The sequence below is a fragment of the Triturus cristatus genome, chromosome 6, assembly GCF_964204655.1.
Source record: "Triturus cristatus chromosome 6, aTriCri1.1, whole genome shotgun sequence".
Taxonomy (NCBI): domain Eukaryota; kingdom Metazoa; phylum Chordata; class Amphibia; order Caudata; family Salamandridae; genus Triturus; species Triturus cristatus.
In genome coordinates this window covers 1,036,962,528-1,036,982,469 of record NC_140589.1, presented here as the reverse complement: position 1 = coordinate 1,036,982,469, position 19,942 = coordinate 1,036,962,528, and the positions used below count along the sequence as shown (strand labels likewise).

The following is a 19,942-nucleotide window of genomic DNA, read 5'->3' as shown; positions in this document are numbered from 1 at the left end:
CTGTTTTTTGGGGATTTCCATAGGAACTCAGTAGGTATTGCGTCTATTTTTGTAAAAAAAGGTATCAGAGCGGTAAATGGGGGATATACTGATTAGAAAGATGATAGGGGGCGTAATCATCATTTTTATTGATTCTCTTCTTGCCCACTAGGTGATACATTTGTTCGACCAGGTGTCAGTGTTGTCCTTAATTTTGTCTAGTATCTTTTGTTCCATTTAGGATCATGGAGTCTTTGAGATTTGGGGTGACTTATATCCCTAAGTATTTTATTGTGTTAGGGGCCCATTTAAGACCAAAGAAACTGATCATTGAACTATTGCAATGGACATTGAGGAGTAGTAATTCTGTTTTTTCTTTGTTGAGGCAGTATACTGACACTTTGGAGTACCTATTGCTAGTGGACATGATGTGAGTGAGGGTTGATTCTGGATGGTGAAGAGGAGAATATCATTGGTATAAGCGGCATGTTTACGTGAGCCTGCAGAGAAAGGGATGCCGGGGATGAGTGGGTTATCTTTAATTAATGTGAGCAGAGGTTCTATTTTTAGTAGGAATAGCATTGGAGAGAGAGGGCATCCATGCCTGGTACCTTGTTGAAGGGTAAAAGTGTTGGTTGGTTGCCCAGTACTATTTAGCCTGGCCTTAGATTCTTTATACAAGGCGAGGATCATTTTGGATAGGGAGGGGCCTAAGCTGAAGGAGGTGAGAGTCGCATGGAGGAAGGCTCACAAGACCTTGTCGAAGGCCTTCTCTGAATCCAAAGCTATCATTCTGGCAGGCTGGGAGAGGTGTGGGACTTTTTGAATAACGTGGCTAAACAGTCTGATGTTGTCAGAACTGAATCTCCTCTTTATAAAGCCGGATTTTGAAGGGTGTATGATATTTTGAGGATAGGCTCAAGTCTGAGAGCTAGAATTGTTGAATAAATTTAGCAGTCAATGTTTATGAGCCATATGGGGTGATAGTTTTTGGGATTGGATGGGTCTTTCCCTTATCTGGGTATAACTATTATAGTTGCCTCAGCGGCGGAACCTCAGAAGGTGCCTGTTGAAGAAACGTGGTTGAAAAGTTCCTCTAGGGGAGTAATGAGGAATGAACTCCAGGTCTTATAAAAGAAGGCTGGGAAGCATGGGGCCTTCGTGGCTTTCAGCTTCTTAATAGCATTTATGATTTCATGGCATGAGATTGTGTGTTCCAAGGAATGATTTGTCGCTTTATCTACTTTGGTAATATTCATTTCTTTAGGTACTCCAGGCAAGCTTCATAGGGTGTGATGTTGCTTTTGGAGTATAGGGTGCATTAGAATTGTTCGAAAGTGTCTTGGATGTATTTTTATCTCGTCAAGGGAATGTATTGTTTCATCGTTATAGAGGTAATTCTTGTTTTCTGATGGTTCTGTTTTAAGTAGGAGGCCAAATTCTACTGGCCTTGTTCCCTCTGCAAACATTGATTCCTTTATATCTTTGGACTTTACGGTGGGCTTTATTGCTTAAGATCTTTTTATTTTCATAGTTAAGTTTGGTAAGAATGTTTAGTTGTGACTTGTCTTTGGAGAATTTATGTCCTTGTTCTAAAGTTTTTATTTTGAGTTCTGGTTAGGTGAGGTTTTTATTGTCAAGTTTGTTTTTCTTAGCCATAAGTTTAATCATGTGACCCCGTATAGTGCATTTCATGGCATCCCAAATGATTTGGGGATTGGGGCTGGAGTCCCTATTGAATTCCATGTAGTTGTCGATTTTGGTTTTAACTGTTTCTCTAAATTCAGGGTCTTCAGTAAGGAGTTCATTCATTCTCCATATTTTGATGTATGTGGTGCTGCATGACATATCATATAGGAGTAAAATACAAGCGTGATCTGAGACAAGTATTGGCTCTATAGTAGGTGAGGAGGTGGCTGAGACGTGTTGTTCGTCAACTTGGATGTAGTCTATTCAAAAGAAAGAATTGTGTGGGTGTGGAAAGAAAGTAGTATTTGCCGGTGGGGTTAAATAGTCTCCAAATGTCTTGTAATTTAAGTTAAGAGAGTTGCACACATTTAGCATCTGTTTATGAGATTTGTTTGGTTTGAACTTACAAGCCGAGTTTCTGTCTAGAATAGCCTCCCAAGGCAAACTGAAGTCTCTTCCTAAGAAGAGTCTATCTTGGGGAGACAGATTTGTCAGTTTTTTTTATTAAGGGTCAGCCAGAATGCCGGAGCATCATTATTAGAGGCATAGATGTTCATTACTATAATTTGAGTATTGTCCTTCTTCATCTTAGTGAGTAGCCTTTTACCTTCAAGGTCAGCTTCTGAGGAAGTTAATGTGAGGTCAGAGGATTTGGAGATAAGGGTAATTAACCTATTTTTTTCATAGGAGGTTGGTGCAGATGCCAACTTTCCAACCCACTCCTTCCTTAGACGATTGACCTCTTTTTTAGCTACTTTAGTTTCCTGAAGAAGTACTAGGTGCCTTTTAAGTTTGTGGGTATAGTCTAAGATTTTACTTACTTTTACATCAAATCAATTCAAATAATCCTTATTTGTTAGAGATGCCATAAAAGCGATAAAACATAAACAAAAAAAATCAAATATTACATAACAAGCTTTTTTTGAATCTTCATTGCAGCAGATACATACTGACTAACAGCAAAACAGATTAAGGGTGAATTAAGCAATTGTAATTAAAGAAGTGGTGTCCGTCATTGTACAGAATGTCTGTTTTACAATGGGTACAAGGAAGTTATGATGAGGAAGGATATAAAATGTGCAGATTATCATAAAATACATTTGCGTTGAAAAGAAACATTATCAAAAGGACAAAGGCAAGCACCATCTTGCCTGGTTCTACTCTTTTCGAATGAAAGAGTATATTCTATAAATCCCATCCTGAAATGAGTTAACAAAAAATTATCCTATGGATCATGTAAATTAAAAATATAGGGTTCCATCAATCCATCGATAAAGATGCCTTACACATAATGTATGCCTTAGTTGATGATTTAGACAATTATAATGATTCTTTCTTCTGTGTTCTATGATTATAATATTTTCTGGATGGCCAAAAAATTCAGTCTACCCAGTTCTAAACAAAGAGACTTTACATAAGATAGCCATCTCGACTTACTATGGTCCTTCATAGATAATGGATTTTAAAGGACCAATCTGTTCAAGGTGGTACATTGATTAACCCAAATGGAGATCCACAGCAAGAGAGGTGATCGCTGGATTCTGTCCATCAGTTAGAAATTCCCAAGCTCCTCAGAACAGTAGAACTGTGGGCAACTTTGAGGGATGGATAGAAACACTGGCAGAATTTGTTGTCTTCTGTTTGTAGAGGGCCAGGAGTTATGTACCCCCAAACACCAGCATCAAAACTAACAACAGAAACACATTTGTAATCAAACCGTATCAGCATGTGATGTGCATGCTTCTTCCCATTGTATTGCAAAGCCAAATAAACATGAGAATAATTGTACAAAGGACCTACATTTTAATCTAGAAATATATCTCTGAAGAAGATCTATTATCAAAGACCACACCTAAAGACTTAGGGGCAGATTTATGAGCCCCTTGCGCCAATTTTGCGTCACTTTTAACATGGGAAAAGTGACGCAAAAGTGGCGCAAGGGGCTCATAAATCTGCCCCTTAGTCTTCTCAAGGTAATGAACTTTGATACGAATTGTTCTTGATTTGTCTAGTTTTGGACAAGAAATCATAACAAACGTCAATGTCAAGTAGACGTTTTATAGTATTATCTGTCCCAGCCAATAAAAATGCCTTGTCTGCATACAGTATAATAGGAATTAAGCAATTACCAATGCAGGGAACATCGTTGTACCCTGTTAAAAGTGATTCAAGATCATTCATATATAACATAAATAAAATAGGAGCTAACACAGACCCTTGCCAAACAATCCTGGCTAGTTTAAAAGTCTCTGTACAGTCACCCTTTGTATTGTAGCAAACATTTGCAGTTAAATCACTGTGCAGGTGTTGCAAACAGGTAATAATAATGCCTGGTCAATGCCCATAACAGCTAAGATCAGCCAACATTTTGGTCTGTTTACTTGGTCAAAGGCCAACTCAAGTCCATGAGGGCCAAGTGTAGTAAACCCTTTTGATGATACTATACTTCTCAATTATAAGATGATGGTTAAGACATTGGTATATTGTTCACAGTCATAGCTAAAACCATATTGAAGCTCGATGAAAACCCCTTGTCCTCTGCCCAGCTCAGTATCCTTTCTATAATGACCCGTCCTGCTACTTTTACCACTGGATCTATCAAAGAAACAGAGCGACAGCAGTGTTGATCTTTCCTGCTGCCTTTCTTGAACCTATGGACTATTATTGATTGGGGCCAAGAGTTCAGGATCTTGGCTTCAATGGAAGAAAAAATTACCCTAACAACAACTGGCCCCCAGAGATCAATATTACTTTTAAAATGGTCCATAGGGGCCCTGTCTTGCCACCCGCTTTTTTGGAGGGGCTACTAAGAACTGCCTGCCTAATTGAGAGTAAAAAAAGATCTTGGTAATGCTACACTGAAAAATACACTGCTGATGAACAAGAGTGAGTGAACAATCTTCACCATATGTATTGGGGAAGTGTTGGAGCAAGTCATCTTCTGGGATAGGTAGGTCTAAGATTGAGTTTTTATTGGGATTAAAAGCAATCCAGAATTACCTAGTTTTTTTGTTAACCTGGACTGAAGTATGTCATCCCTATCTTTTAATTCATTTTCTCTTGCTATAACAGTTTTTATATATTGTAGTCTGTGTTCTGCTAGACCCACACTGTTTCTTGAGTTCCTGTTACCCTATGAACATGCACTATTAACCCATCTGTAGCCATTGTTCATTGGAGCAGCACGTTCTACAGTTAAAAATGTACATATCAAGTTGCAAATGTGTCTGAAGGAGTCAAGGACTAAAACATCAAAATTGTTGGTTGTGGTCAGACACAAATAAATGTATTATTAGAATTATTGAGCAGGAGGTTCCTGTGGATAGAGAAAGGGTTTACCGGAGCCCATTTCAACCTTCGACCACTCTCTCTAACTTCTACTTAATGATGCATCTTATCAATTTGACTTAATTAAGACATAAGAAACTTTAAAGATGATAATAATGGATCATGCTCACTGGAATGAGACGTTTGATATATGACCCGACAAGGTTGTATGATAAATTACATGTCATAAAATGTAATCAATAACAGTTGAACAACCCCTGCCAACAAAGGTAGCATTATGGGTGGTATGGTAAATCTTCATCCCATGGGCATCCAGTCAGTTTCTCTCAGTAATACAATTGCAGAGGAAAAGTCCCTGTTTATTTCAGTGTCCTTTAATGCAGAATAACCCTTAATAGTATGTGTATATAGATCAGAATCACCCAACAACAGCTCCAGATCAATCTTGGCATCAACATCACCAGCAAAGTTAGCTAAACACTAATGACTAGGTTGATCTGCTTCCTAATTGTCCTCAGTATCGGCAAAATTAAGTAAAGTGACCAATGTATCCATAATATTTTTCTCAAAACTGTTGTTATAAAAATTGAAAATTACAGTGTTAAAACGTTTTCCTCTTTTTGATGACATCTGCTGAATGATAATAGAATCAATGGGCAATCAGATAACGTGTCAATTGAGTGAAGTTGAAACCCAAATAAGCAAACTTCTTTTCACTCTGCTGGATGCAGAGGGGATTGCCGGCATGAAAAGTGTGATGTGGCAAATGGCAAACCATTCAACCTCTTCCAAGTCTTCAAGGGCATTAAAGTGATTGGAGAATCGAATGCCACAGAAATTACTTTTAACCCAGGGAGCTGCTCCTAGTGGTAACATCATGGGTGAGAGCGTAGGTTTATAAACAAAACCCAATGGAACAGCTTTTAGGATACTATTGGAATATCGAACCAGGTTTAAAGCCTTGAACAAACCATAAACAAAAGAGGGGCTGTGAAAATTAATTATCACACAACCCCCGTTAGATGGCTTAATGGAGTCCTCTATCCAGTGGACCCTTCCGAAATTAACCATATAATCCACCAAACGACAAGACACCCTCAGCTGTTTGTGTAGTCAAAGTACCGTTTTACTTTTTAATTGTTGAAATGATTAATTTACTCTGCTTTTAGGGACATTGGTTAGAACCATAAAAATGGAGTGGCTGTGTGGGGTGGATTCACAGTAGGAAGTGTGGATGTATTGTTCAAGATAACAGTAGAAGAATTAGTAGCCCTAATAATTAGGGCTATAGACTTGGATACAGATGGAGGTGGAAAGACAGAGGAAGCAATTCCACATGTAGTGCCACTCATGACATTCTGCTTCTTAGTCACATAGAAAGCAGCAACACCTGATTCTAAGGGATGAGGGTCGGTGTGAACTGGTAATGAAGCCAAAATAGTCTTTGTCCAGTTAAAATATTTATAAGTGCTATCAACCTTGCTTTAATTGTTGAAAGATATTAAGGAAGGTGATCAAAGCTGGCTCAAGGGCGACAAATAATTGTGGTATTAACTTATCTAATAGGGTGTTCTCTAAAGCTGTAGAAGAGATTACTTGAACTGTGGGGGTCAGGATCGCCTAAGAAAGATCCAGTTTCTGTTATTTTAGCCTTCTTGGTTAGATCCCCACAATATTCCATGGCAGTGGCGACAGTGTTGATGGCTTCATCCACATATTCAATTACTAAATTGGCATTGGAGATACAAGGGTCAATAGCGAGCTGAGACTTTCTGATATCAAGACTAGTGTCCATTGATAAACAGCTGTTATTTAAAGTGTCCAAGCTGCTACGTGTAATTGACGTAGGCCTAACAAGATATTTCTCCACTTTTGCAATTTTAGCATCCAAGGCCCCAACTGCAAGTGCTAAGAAGTGACCAACTGACAAGGAGGATGGCTTTTTAGGAATAACAGGAGGGAACATTGAGGGCCTTTCTATTAATCATTGTAGGATACTGAGGTATTCCAGAAGTGGAGAACCAAGGGGTGGTCCAGCACAGACTCTTCCAGGCTCTTACAGGTGCAGATGGGCTAATTCTTAGCCTAGTCTTTGTCTGGACACAGTCCAGGTGCATCCTGAGCTGCAGAGTCACTAAACGCGCTATATAGTGCTTCCTCCTCTGCCTCCTCCTTCCACAAAAGGCAACAGATGGATTACATAGTAGCCTGGAAGGATTAGTCCTTTCCGAGGCAGGCCGAAAGTCATAGGAGTCTTGCACTGCAGGGTCACTAAATGCACTACATAGTGATTCCTTCTCCTCCTCCATTTTCTCTTGCTCCTCCTCCCACAACAGGTGGTGCACATAGGAGCCTGGGAAGGGAGTCCTCTCCTCCCAGGCAAGCAGAAAGTCACAGGTGTCCCATATAGCAGGGTCACTAAACTTGCTGTAAATCGATTATGCCCTTCCTCTTCCTCCTCCTTCTCCCTCAACAGCCAGCAGGTGGTACACGAGTAGCATGGAGGGTGTAGTCCTACCAGCCGAGAAAGGCAGAAAATCAAAGGGGTCCTGCACTGCGGGTCCCTAAACAAGCTATTTAGCATCTCTCCCTCCTCCTCCTCCTCCTCCTCCTCCTCCTCCTTCTCCCACAAGCGGCAACAGGTGGTGTAAAGAGTAGCCTGGAAGATGTAGTCCTCCGCGCCCAGTTAGGCAGAAAGTCACTAAAGTCCTTTTTACATCAACTATGTATTGTAATAATGGTATTGTTAAATTTTTTGAATTGTTCACATTGGGACCCTAGATATGGAAAAGGTAAAACGCCAATCCGACATCGATGTTGATGGTTGACCAAGACCTAGTTGTGATTTCAGGCCAACTGCAATGGAGTGGAGGTCGTATACCTCAATCGGGTTTTCTCGGTCAAAGATTTTACTTCAGAAATAGAAGTTAAAAAGCTCCAGTGAAGCAAGGCTGTTGGCTATTTCTGGGGATATCCCTTGAAGGCAGAAGTCAGCTGGCTGTTGGACAAAGTGTTGCTTGAATTCAACTTTTGTGCCCACTGAAGTCCTCTTGTCAGTTGAATACTTTGCAGGCCTTCACCTGATTAGGATTTCCACCTTCTGATTTAGTATTTTGTATGGAGCTCAAAATGCTTCAGTGGGTCATACCTAATGCTGTATCTGACAAAGTCTGTGATGACTCGGTTATGGTCCAGAGGTCATGAAAGTCCATACTTTTCAGACTTTGCGGTGTAGCTCCTCATGGTCGCTTCTAAGGTTCCCTGAGCTTTAGGGACGACACGTATAGGCCAATATTCAATCCATCAGGGGCCACCAGCAGAGTCTACCCTGGGGCGAGTTGCTTCTGGTCAGCTGGACCCTTTTGTGCACAAGCTTACTGCAACTTTTTGTGTTTCTGTAGGCACAGAGGCGGACAGCCAATTGACTCTTTGGGGCCACTTCTCAGTCTTGGGTACATGTGGGCGCAGGTCCAACCCCTCAGGTCTCCTTACAGGTTACAGATAGCAGGTCCAGTCCTCTTTGGTTCTTTCTCAGGTCCGGATGCCTTCTAATGAGCTGTGGGTGAGGTGCCAATCATGTAGGATTCATGAGCCAGTGGGAAAGGGTGACTCCTGGACACTCCATAACCAATGAGAAAAGAGTTCCTAGGGCATCCTTTCCCACTATGGCTGCACATTCTATTTGACTTACTGCATATCGTTCCACTGTGTTATTATGAATAAAATGCACCATGGTTGCCCCCCTCTGTTATTGGAGGTTTATGGTATCCCTGCCAAGCATATTTTTATGGAAATGAATAGTCCCCTGCTCCTTACCCCACTAAAACGGTTATTTTACTAGCTCCCTTTCCCACTGGGCTGGTGTCATGCTGGCTACAGTTGGCCCAGGGAACACAAGCTTCTCTTCACCAGGTCTTCCTTTACACTCAACTATTAATAGACAGGGCTCTCCCTTTCAAGTTTCCAATCTCTCCACTGCTGCCCATCCAGAGCTTAGTGTAGTCATATACCTGACACCTAGGTCTTCCTGCCAAACGGGCTGTCTTGAGTGTGCTCTGGGAGCAATTTTCAGACTTCATTAATGGGAAACACTGATAGAGAAAGTCTATCTTTTTAAGAGTTTCTTTTTCAGAATATTTATCAAATATCCAACTTCAACAATGAATTGGAGCTTTCATAAATATCAAAAACAGTGGTTGAATCCTTTCTGCAGCATATCCCAAACCTGACTTAGTGGAAATAGTGTTTTATCTATGCTTTAATTTTTCTCATGGGAACAGCTACAGCCTTTCAAAGGGAAAATAGCTTTTTGGGGCTATTCACGTTAGGTACATGCCAACACTAATTTCTTGTTTACACAACTTTTAAATACTACGTCACTTACCTTGTGGGTGACTTATTCATTATTTAAGAGTAGAGTTTTATCTTATCAAAAATGGTTATTTTGACAGAATTGCCTATGGTTTAAAAGATGTAGTAGTGAGGGTGCATAGGTATACCTGAAGGTATGTTTTCTGTGTCAGCCTATTCGATGGAATAACGTGTGTCAGTCCACCAACTTGCTATGGTGTATTTTTCTGCACCATTGGACTTACTGGAATGTTAAGTATCCCAATTAGAAGTTAGCTAATGCTGTCATGTTTTGGAGTGGTCAGAGCACATCTACAGTGGCCTGGGCAGCAATGCCCTAGTGTGCAGAGTTTAAAAACCATCAGCATCAGTCAAGAAAACATGGGGAAACCACCTCAAAAGGGGTACATTCCCACAAAGTTTATCTACACAGTTTTCTCTCACGCAATGCTTTAAATACAGGATACTCCCAGGTAGCGTATGTTTGTGTTTAACCAGAATGAGTGTAGCTTAGTCACTGTAGCATGTGTAAACTTCCATTACAAACAAAACTCTGGGTATCTCATTGACCAGATTTATTTATTGACATTTATTCATTAGCAATGCCAAATATTTTGGTATTATGTCTAACACTTGCGACTATCCATACTTTGGTGTGAAAGATAAATGTGTGTTGCTTATGTATTGATCAATGTTTCCTGTGATGTATTTTCTTCAATTGCTTTAATTGTCTCTCTATGGCATGTGTCCACAAGTGTTCTGATGCTTTTCTTTTCTCAGTGTTGCCATGCAGCTACCAATGATACCAACACATGACATTGGGTAAAGGGGTGTCATGTAGTTTTTTGGCACAAGTATGTGCAATTAAAAAAATTACAGAAACCACAGGCACTACATGTAGTTTGGAGCCTGGTATGGTTCTACATAGAAATTCAGATTTTCCACAGCTGGGGTAGGTAGAAAGTCCAAATTTAATTTTCATAAAGACTCAAAGGCTAATATTATGCATATATCCTGTTTTTTGCAACCCAACACAGCAGCAGTAAAGATAGAATGTTTAATAAGAACCTTAAAACATTCCAACAATGTATAAATACTCAGAACATGCAGCCATGTTCCTTCTTTCTATGCTGCAATATGTTGGGCAAGAAACAGAATAGTTCTACTCAGACAAATAATGCCAAAAATATATTGCCAGATCCACTAGAGCCTTTAGCGGGTGTCTCTTTAATTTATTTACATATCAGGTTACTGATGAAGCTTTCTGCAAAATTAAAAGATTCATTACTTTTATGCCTGCTCTTGCGCCATTTGATGCTGAGGGAAGATGGTTCCTGGCAGTGGATGTTAGTCAGGTAGGCCTTGGGGCTGTGATTTCTCAATGGGTCAATGGTAAAGAGAACACTGTGGTGTTTCCCTCTTGTTGTCTTTGTCAGCCTGAAACCAATTACTCCACTATTGAAAGCAAAGCCCGTGCATGTTGTTAGGTGGTGGAAAAGTTCAAAACTTTCTTGAGGGGAGCTAAATTTGACCTCTTTACTGACCTCAAACCATGTATTTATATGCTGAATGCAGTGGTACTAGCAAGGCTTCGTCTAGGGTAGTTTGAATCCTAGCACGCCATCAGGAATTTTGTTTCACAGTTAAATATATTCCTGGAGGGGAAAATGGAAGAGTGGATTACTTGTCAAGGGCACTATTATCTATTGGGACTGGTATGAAAGGTTAAAAAGATGTAGAATGTGTGGTTGCCCTGGTGGATGATCTTTTAAATGACAAAGGACCTATTTCTAAAGCAGAGCGGGTGCAAGCACAAACTTCTGATTTAGTGCTCCAGAAAATTCTTGATTATGTCAGTAAAGGGTGGCCAGAGGAAAGAAATTAGGCCCAGGACATTTGCCCTTATGAAAAAATTCGTGAAGTTTTGTCCATTGTAAATGGTTTGTTAATGCATAATGATTTTTGTGTTCCTCCTGTTTCCATTTGTGACATCCTCATTAGACTTGCTCATATGGGTCATTCAGGGTTGAGTGCCGTGTGCAAGAATCTTAGGCAATTTTATTGGTGGCCTTCCATTGATGCTCAGGTGGTAAGGCAGATTGATTCATGCTGTGCGTGTGTTCACTGTCATTGGAAAACATTTGAGTCACCTATGCATGTCACAGAACTACCTGAGGGTCCGTGGAATAAAGTAGCCCTAGATTTTGCTGGCCCCTTTGATGTGTGTCGTGTCCTCGCCCCACAGATACACAGGAGACAGGTAAGGATCTTGCATTCTTTATTTGTAGATGGTATGCTGTGCTGTGCCCACGCACGTCTGCCCACGCTCTCTCCTCGCTATGTAATGTTCCCTCCACAACCTTGACCGGATGTGGTGTCCGGTTCCCTTGGTGTCCCCATCGTCCACTACAGGGTCCTAGTGCCCTGACCCAGGTCACTACAATGTGTTACCATCAGAACAGAGGTATCTTTTGGTCCTAGTTGATTATTACTCTAAATGGGTGTACTTTGATTTTGTTGACTCTCCTACTATGTCTGTGGTTATCACGTTTCTCAAATGAATTTTTCGCGCAAGTGTTCACTCAGTCCTTGTTACAGACATTGGAACACATTTTACATCCAGTCTTGTGAAGCAATTTATTGATGTCAATCATATCACCCATATGAAGGTGGCATTGTATGGGTCAACAGGGCATATATACTGACATTTCCAGTGGAAATGTTCTTGAGGCAAACACTGTGGGCTTATTCTGTCACAGCTCACAGCACCATGGGTGTGTCTCCATTTATATTGTAAAGGAAACACATTCCCAGGGCAAATTTATGTCCTGACTGGTTAAGACCCAATTCCTCACCTGTTTCTAATCAGGCTGTGCCTGATCAGGTTTGAATTGCTGTTCACAGATACCAAAGTAATGCCAAACAGAATTCTGATGATGAAAGAAATGTGAAGGATTTGGTCCTCAATGTCAATGATTGGGTGCTGGTCAGGAAACCATACAAAGCATGCAAAGGTGAGTCTAAGTTTATGCCTCCTGCCAAAATTGCTAAGGTAGCTAAAGGTGCTGTTTTAATTGATGGTAAAGGCTGGTGGAGCATATGACATCTGGTGAAAACCAAAAAGGAACAAGCTAATGTCTTGCTTAGATCTCAATCCAGTACTTCATCTACTGCCTTGGAAAGTTTGTGGTGGATGGGCAAGGGCGCTTCTTCTGCTGGTCCTCAAATGTTGATGTTGCCATTCGACCTAGTCTATTAGTTAGAGCAGTGGTTCCCAAACTGTGCGCCGGGAATCCCTGCGGAGCTGTCAAACCTAGCCAGGGGAGCCGCGCACCAAGCACTTTAATGCATTTAATGTTGAAGGGGTTGTTATTATATTATTATTATTATTATTATAATGGCATTTGTTAAGCGCATGGTTGCACACGGAACAGTGCGTCCCCGCGCTGCAAGTTTTACCAACATCACACGAGCAACACTCAAGGCGGTGGAATGAAGAGAAGGAGAACTATAATAACTAGGTTTTGGGAAAAAGACGGGTTTTCAACCTTTGTCTAAACCTCGTTTCAGACGGTTCCATTCTTAGTTCGATGGGAAGGTCATTCCAGCCCCTACTGGCAAGGTATCGGAAGGACCGACCTCCCATCCTAGCTCTGTAGATCCGAGGAGCAGCTAACAGCATATTGCCCATTGACCTAAGAGAGCGTGAAGGTCGATAGACTGGAAGCAATGCTTGTAGATAAAGGGGAGCTTTCAGATGAGCAATGCGATGGGCAATGCACAGCATTTTGAATGTAATACGTTCCCTAATCGGGAGCCAATGTAAGGAACGCAGGGCATTTTTCCCGGAGGCCCTTCTAGGAAGGTTCAGAACAAGCCTAGCAGCTGCACTTTGTACGCGCTGCAACTGCATTAGACCTTTGTTACTTAGTCCGCATAGGAGGGAGTTCCCATAGTCTAAATGGGAGGTGACCAAGGCATGTATCATTGTTTTTCTGGCGCTAGGGGGCAATAGGTCAAGAATCTTCCTCAGGACCTTTAAAATACCATAGCATTTACCAGTCACATTACCCACGTGGTTAGTGTAGGCAAGATTGGAGTCAAGGAGTATGCCAAGGTTCTTAACTGTTTCACCCGGGACCGGAACGGAACCCAGTTCTGAGGGCCACCAAGCGGATGTCCAGATGGATGGACAAGGACCAACAATAAGAACCTCCGTCTTATTGCCATTAAGACGGAGGTAGTTCGACTTCATCCATCCATCCAGTGCTACCAGGCATGCCGAAAATTTCTCAGCCTCCACAACTGGGTCACGAGACAAATTGATCACCAGTTGTGTATCGTCTGCATAAGAGACTATGGCAACACCATATGACTCCACCAGTTTAGCAAGAGGTTCCATATACAGATTAAATAATGTGGGGCTCAAAATCGAGCCTTGTGGAACCCCTTGTTTGAGACATCTAATACTGGATTTGCACGGAGGACAGTGCACTTGGAATCTTCTATTGTTAAGAAAGGACACCAACCACTCAAAGGCAGTACCGGTTATGCCCTTCTCTCTTAAGCGGTCCAGTAAAACGGAGTGAGATACGGTGTCAAACGCTGCACTTAGGTCCAATAGGACCAGTGCAGTCGTGTGACCCTCATCCGCCTGGCACCGCAGCAATTCCGTCGACAGAAGGAGAGCGGTCTCCGTCGAATGTTTGGCTCTAAATCCCGACTGAGACGAGTGAAGGATGTTATTATCTTCCACGAATCTCACCAACTGTCGGTTCACCAATTTTTCAACTACCTTCGCACAGTAGGGGAGGAGCGAGATAGGTCTCAAATTGTCCAGTTGTGATATGCTGATATAAGCTTTCTTTTTTATCGGGACAACTTGGGCCAGTTTCCAGTCGTCCGGAACTAAGCACTCTTGAAACGAAAGAGAGGCCAAGTTTCCTATGTATTCAGCTACCTGGGGGAGATGACTGCGAAGAATCCTCGCTGGAGCAACATCTAGTGGCGAGCCAGAGTGAATATTCGATAGAATACTAATTAACTCCTCGGTTTGGGGGACCACAAATTTCTCAAGGGTAATCTTACCCTGTACTTCCCGGTAAGAATTGGGCCGATCTGTGTATTCTGTGATGGTCTGAAAGGAATCATAGATCTTTTCAACCTTTCCAACAAAGAAGTCAGCGATCTTATTACATACTTCAATCGAGGGGCGGGCTTCCCCTGCACTAGCTACGGGGGAGGAGAGTTCCTTTAAGATCCTGAATAGCTCTTTAGAGGTATTCTCTGAGCAGTCAATCCTTTTGCTGTAATGGTCTCTTTTAGACTTCCTGATTAGTTTATGATACGCTTTTAGTTCACTCTTATAGACTTCACGTAGTGAAGGGGCATAGTCCACTCTCCATCTACGCTCAAGAGTTTTACATTTGGTTTTAGCTGCTCGTAGCTCAGCAGTAAACCACGGAGCAGATTTCAAGCTACGGGCCATAGCTCTCTGAGTCCAGGGTGCAACATTATTCAATGCATTCTCAACCCACTCGTCATACATCCTGCACGCCTCAGTCAGGTTGTTACTGGGTTTTGGGCATCCCTGTCCTAGGGCATGACTGAATCCATCGTGACTAAATTTCCTCCAGTCCCTGCGCCTAATAGCCGGGGGTTTAAGTAAGGACCCTCTGTTAGTCAGACATCTCAGTTGAAAAGGGATCAGATAATGATCTGACCACACGATCTTAACCGGGTCAAATACACTTATATCTTTCCAATTAGTAAAGATAGGATCCAGCAAGTGACCTGCTTGGTGAGTGGCCTTGTTGTCGGCCAATACAAACATAAGGGCTTCCAATGATTTGATCAGGGCTACAGCCTCTCTACATTTGTCATCGTCCAGGTGTAAGTTGAGGTCTCCTACAATCATAAATTTATTATGACGTATAGCGGAGAGCGTTAAGGCCTCAAGGAGGCTCTCAATAAATGCCGTCGCGGCATCAGGCGGGCGATAAATAAGGTAGCCCTTGATGGTACAGTTAGGGCCAACCGAGATGGTAAATAGCCCAGCTTCACAATTATTGATGGCAGTTGGCTCGAGAGTACAAGTAAGCAGAGTTTTATGTACAATCGCTATCCCCCCCCCCTTTTGACTCCCTCTATTGATATGGAGAATGTTATAGCCAGCGGGAAGGGCCTCAACAATGTCAGGGAGGGACTGCTCGTCCAACCACGTTTCCGTTAAAAAGACCAAATCAGGGCTGTCATCGATAAGCAAGTCATATATATCCAAACTGTGGCGTTTCAACGAACGACAATTCAGTAAGAAGGAAGCAAGTTTGTTACCTTCCTTACTCAGCTCCAGATCTTTGCACGTAGTATAGCCGCACCCCACACACCTCACAGGCCCTTGATCCATGTGCAACGTGTGAGCGCAGCCCACTGGCGGTGCCTTGCGCAACTGTTGACTTCAGATAAACTAATTAGACTTGAACGCATAATGTTGATGATTTGTAAGTGACATGCCTAAAGCTGTAAATGTAGTGCTTAATTGATGACATGTTGAGGGAGATGACCTCCATATTTCACTGGGTCTTCACATTCCAACACTCCCAAAGTAAGTGGAAGATGCCTGATTTATTTTGTTAAACTCGATAATACTTTCGTTTTTTTCCAGATGCATGTTACACCAAAGCAAGTTATTAGTAAAGTACAGTTGTCCTGTCTTTTAAACACACTAAGTATTAAGTATCGACCTTTGTACTTGAATCATAGGTACTTTTAGTACACATTTCTTTCAGTACACACACATTTCCAGACAGGCCTGCTCTCTCCTTGAGCACAGGGAAGTAAAACACCATATACGCCATCATGCCAGCATTTGGAAGCAAGAAAGAGGGATGTTTAAAAAAAAAGCAGAGGAATTGTTTTTACTTGGATTGATTTGGAGGCAATTTTAGGGAGGAAACAGCAAAAATAAAGCTGCATGTGCTTTAAAAAATTGTGAGTCACCCAGTTGAGACAGGTATGTTTGCACGTATGACATGGGTAGAAATGGAAGTGCATGCAGATATTTTTCAAGCGCAGAAACACTTTGGCAATGGGGCCTACATGCATGGGATCGCAAAGTTTGATAGGGTCCTCTAAAAGCACGGGCAAAGAAGTGTAACTAAGAATATTTTATTAGAGGCGCCACCCTGCGTATATGATTATAAAACTTTCATCAGCTTCATCCCAATTATTTTCAGGCAGAAAAATGCATGTAATCCCGAGGCCGGGTTTACATCCACCCCACCCTCCACAAAAAGTAACAATGGGGAGCCACGGGCAATGGTCAATGGGTCAAGGGAGCCGCGGGTCGAAAAAGTTTGGGAACCACTGAGTTAGAGATTCTGCTTCTTCTGCGGTGGTGGGCTATCATGAGCCCATGTTCTCAGAGAACAAAGAGGTGCGACCAGTTCGTAACACACAACTACCATCCAAGTTCTGTTTGCGATGATTGTGTCTGGAATCTGTACGTTTTGTTTTTTCTATGTTAAGGGGGAGTGGATGCAACATGTGCTTATGATGTTAAAGTGGCTACGTGCCCCGATGTGTGCCATATTTACATTTCTAAGTGTATCTCTGTTTCTTTCTGTTGCTGGGCATGCATCTGTGTGCCCAGCTCTCCATATTTTCAATATTGCTTATGTTTCTGAAAGTTCCATGTTCGAGCCCGCTGCTATAAGGAACACTCTCCACCCTGCTCTGGTTAGTTGGAGTTTTCCTATCTGTGTGTGGTCATGGACATGGGCTCCTTTGCTTATGGAAATAAACCTACGGATTCACAACAATACGTGTGTGCCCTTGTCCTCGTTACACCTGGGAAAATCAGGAAACTACGTGAGCAATGGGTGTGTGATTAATGCAGAACTCTCCAAAGCTTGTGTAATACGATCTTTGCGTAGTCCTACTACTGTTGTGCTCATTGTGAAAGATGAAGTGCGCTGAAGGGTACAGCACCAATAACTTGTCCCTCTTTCTCCAACAACAGGCAAGTGGTCCCCAAGGAACTATGAAGGACGGTGCCAAGAGCTCACTACAGAAGAGCTTCCGAGTTCTGGGTGATGCCAAGAATCAGGAGAACGATATCAAAGGTAGCCAGATGGATATTAATGTTTGCGCGCGCTTATAAAACGTAAGGCAGCTTCTGGGTGGGATTTGTCAAAATGTCCGCGCTCAGCTTTGAATTTATGTCTGAGAATCGTTTGAACGAGGCTGTGTGAGTTTGTAATCAGCCACCTGTGGGCGCCAAAGCGAGGCGCGCCATACCTTGAGCCTTGTCATTTGTGAGCGTGGACGGAAACGCTCGTTCAATTTGTAGTGTCACCATGGAAACATGGTTTATTTCTAAATGGTACATCTTAGTATATTATTATAACCGTACAAGAATTTATCTTTTCATGTCAGCTGATTCTGCTTGACACGAACGTTAGAGAACGTTTAATATGGTTGACTCAAGTAAGGTTGCTATCCAATTTCCTAAGCAAATTACGCGTGTGCCTCATATTTGTTCTGCAATGTTAAAATAAAAGTACTTATTACTGTTCTATACATTAAATTGAAGAAAATGTTGCTGATGAAGTTGCCTGTGTGGTGAGAGAGTTCGGAGGGGGGGGGGGGGGGGGGTCAGATTAAGCAGATGTTTAACGGCTGTCAGTAAAAAATTGTGTTTGGCACAATCATTTATCCATATGTGAAGTGGCTAATGATACTTTTGCTTCTGTTTTTTCCTGCACATCTAAAGACAATTACTTGTACTAGTTCGTCCACTCTTTAAAACAAACAGGTTACTATAGGCTTAACGCAAATTCAGTCAGTCAGCAATCGGCCATAAAGCAAAAGTGCTGATGTATATATCTGTGTGAGTGTGTGTGCTTACATACCAGTGTGTGTATTTTTGTGTGCTTGCTTGAAAAAGAGAGACAGAGGGGGACATTTACTACTTTTTTGACTTCAGAACTCTTTACTTTTCTCTATTTGATTTGTACTAGACCAGCGGTGACTATCGTGGGCAGTTCTAAACCAGAGGTTAATACTTTCAAGATCTCACAGTGTCCTTCGGTAATAAAACTATGGGTGGGCATAAATCGCATAATTCCGTGTAGTGTAATCAAATGGAATTACACATAAATTGCGCAAGATTATGCAGAATTATGTGAGAAGAGCAAGTCGACATTTAGCGCTATTTTCTTAGAGCAAAACTGCCCACAAAGGACACAAGTATGCATTTTGTGCTAAGAAATAGCACCAAATGCAACAGAACACGAATTGCTAAATGTGTTCTTGCAGTAGGATTTTTTTCACCCAAATTACTCTCTTAATTTTCCGAGTGGGCATAATCTTGTTATTATCTGTAATTCCGCATCAAGTAGTGCTGATTATCGAAATTACCCAGATTACTCTGGCATTGTTGACATTTTGCCCATGTCTATATAAAACCCATCAAAAACTTGAGGGCAAACTCAAAATGTACTACAAAATGATTAATTGTGTGTATGTCCATGTAATCCAAATGGCACTCTGCAGGGAAGCACCACAGGGCAAAAAGGAGAAAACTACAGGCAAAATCAATAGACGGTCAAAGAGGCTGAGGCATGGTTGTTGATGCTGATACAAAATGGAGGTACTTGTTGGACTTCCACCATTAGGCAGGGCGGACATATATATATATATAGTTACTGTAAAAACATGGAAGCATAGAAGACTACGTGCACCAGTTTCTAATTTAACAAGTGCTTGTTTTGCTTCAGAAGACGGGCTAAGCTGTAAAGTGTTCACCATAGTATGAAGGGTTCAGGTAGTAGAATGTTTAGCATAGAAAATCTTAATATTTGCAAAAACAGTGGTGAACACTGGGCAATCTTGTCGATCCACGGTAATTGAGATAATTAAGCCCATTTGACGAAAGAAATCATACAATGGTAATATTTTTTTATAGGTTTCTGGAACCTTTCACTAGAAGTGGATACAAATGTAGGGTTGTAATTAGAAGAATATATGCAATTTTGGAATAACTTCTTCGTACTGATTTTCAGATTATTTTATATGTCTACATATTAAATATATTTTGTTAGCCACTAAAACTTTATTCTATTAGTGTATTGATGAGGGCAAAATATAGTAGTAATCTAAATACAGATAACAAGCCAGGGAATGGTCATTTGTTTATTTGAACAATGACTGAATGTGGAGACAAAACAGCATGGACATAACAAATTAAGGGCCACATGTATCAACCTATTTTGCACTTGCAAACGGTGTGAATCGCTAAATTGGACCAATTGCGGACGCAAAATAGCCTTTCAAGATGTGTGAAAGGCTTTGGCAGTGCATTTTAGGTAATCACAATTTTTTGTGATTACCTAAAACTGTTTCTCAAAATAGGGAATCACATTTTGCAATTCTCTAAGCACATGTAAGCATTTCCTCCTTGCAAACTGGGCATTTAGGAAATGCTATTACCATTGATTCCAAGTCGATGGTAACCATGTGTAGTTTTTTGAAAATGCACAAAAAATGCATTTTCCAAAGTGCCATGTAGCGCACACATGCCCTTGGGCCTTAAGCCCCCGGTCACCCTTGGTTTTGCATTTCCTAATTTGAAATT

General features: G+C 41.5%; 1 protein-coding gene across 6 annotated transcripts in view; it reads left to right on the top strand.

Moving 5' to 3' along the window:
* The window catches only part of LAMA2 (laminin subunit alpha 2), a 3,129,796-nt gene that overhangs the window by 2,605,271 nt on the left and 504,583 nt on the right, over positions 1–19,942 (top strand). For all 6 annotated transcript variants that reach the window (XM_085611831.1, XM_085611827.1, XM_085611830.1 and 3 more), the window contains one exon: positions 17,327–17,429. In XM_085611831.1, coding sequence (XP_085467957.1) covers positions 17,327–17,429 — 103 coding nt within the window. The remainder of the gene's footprint in view (positions 1–17,326; positions 17,430–19,942) is intronic.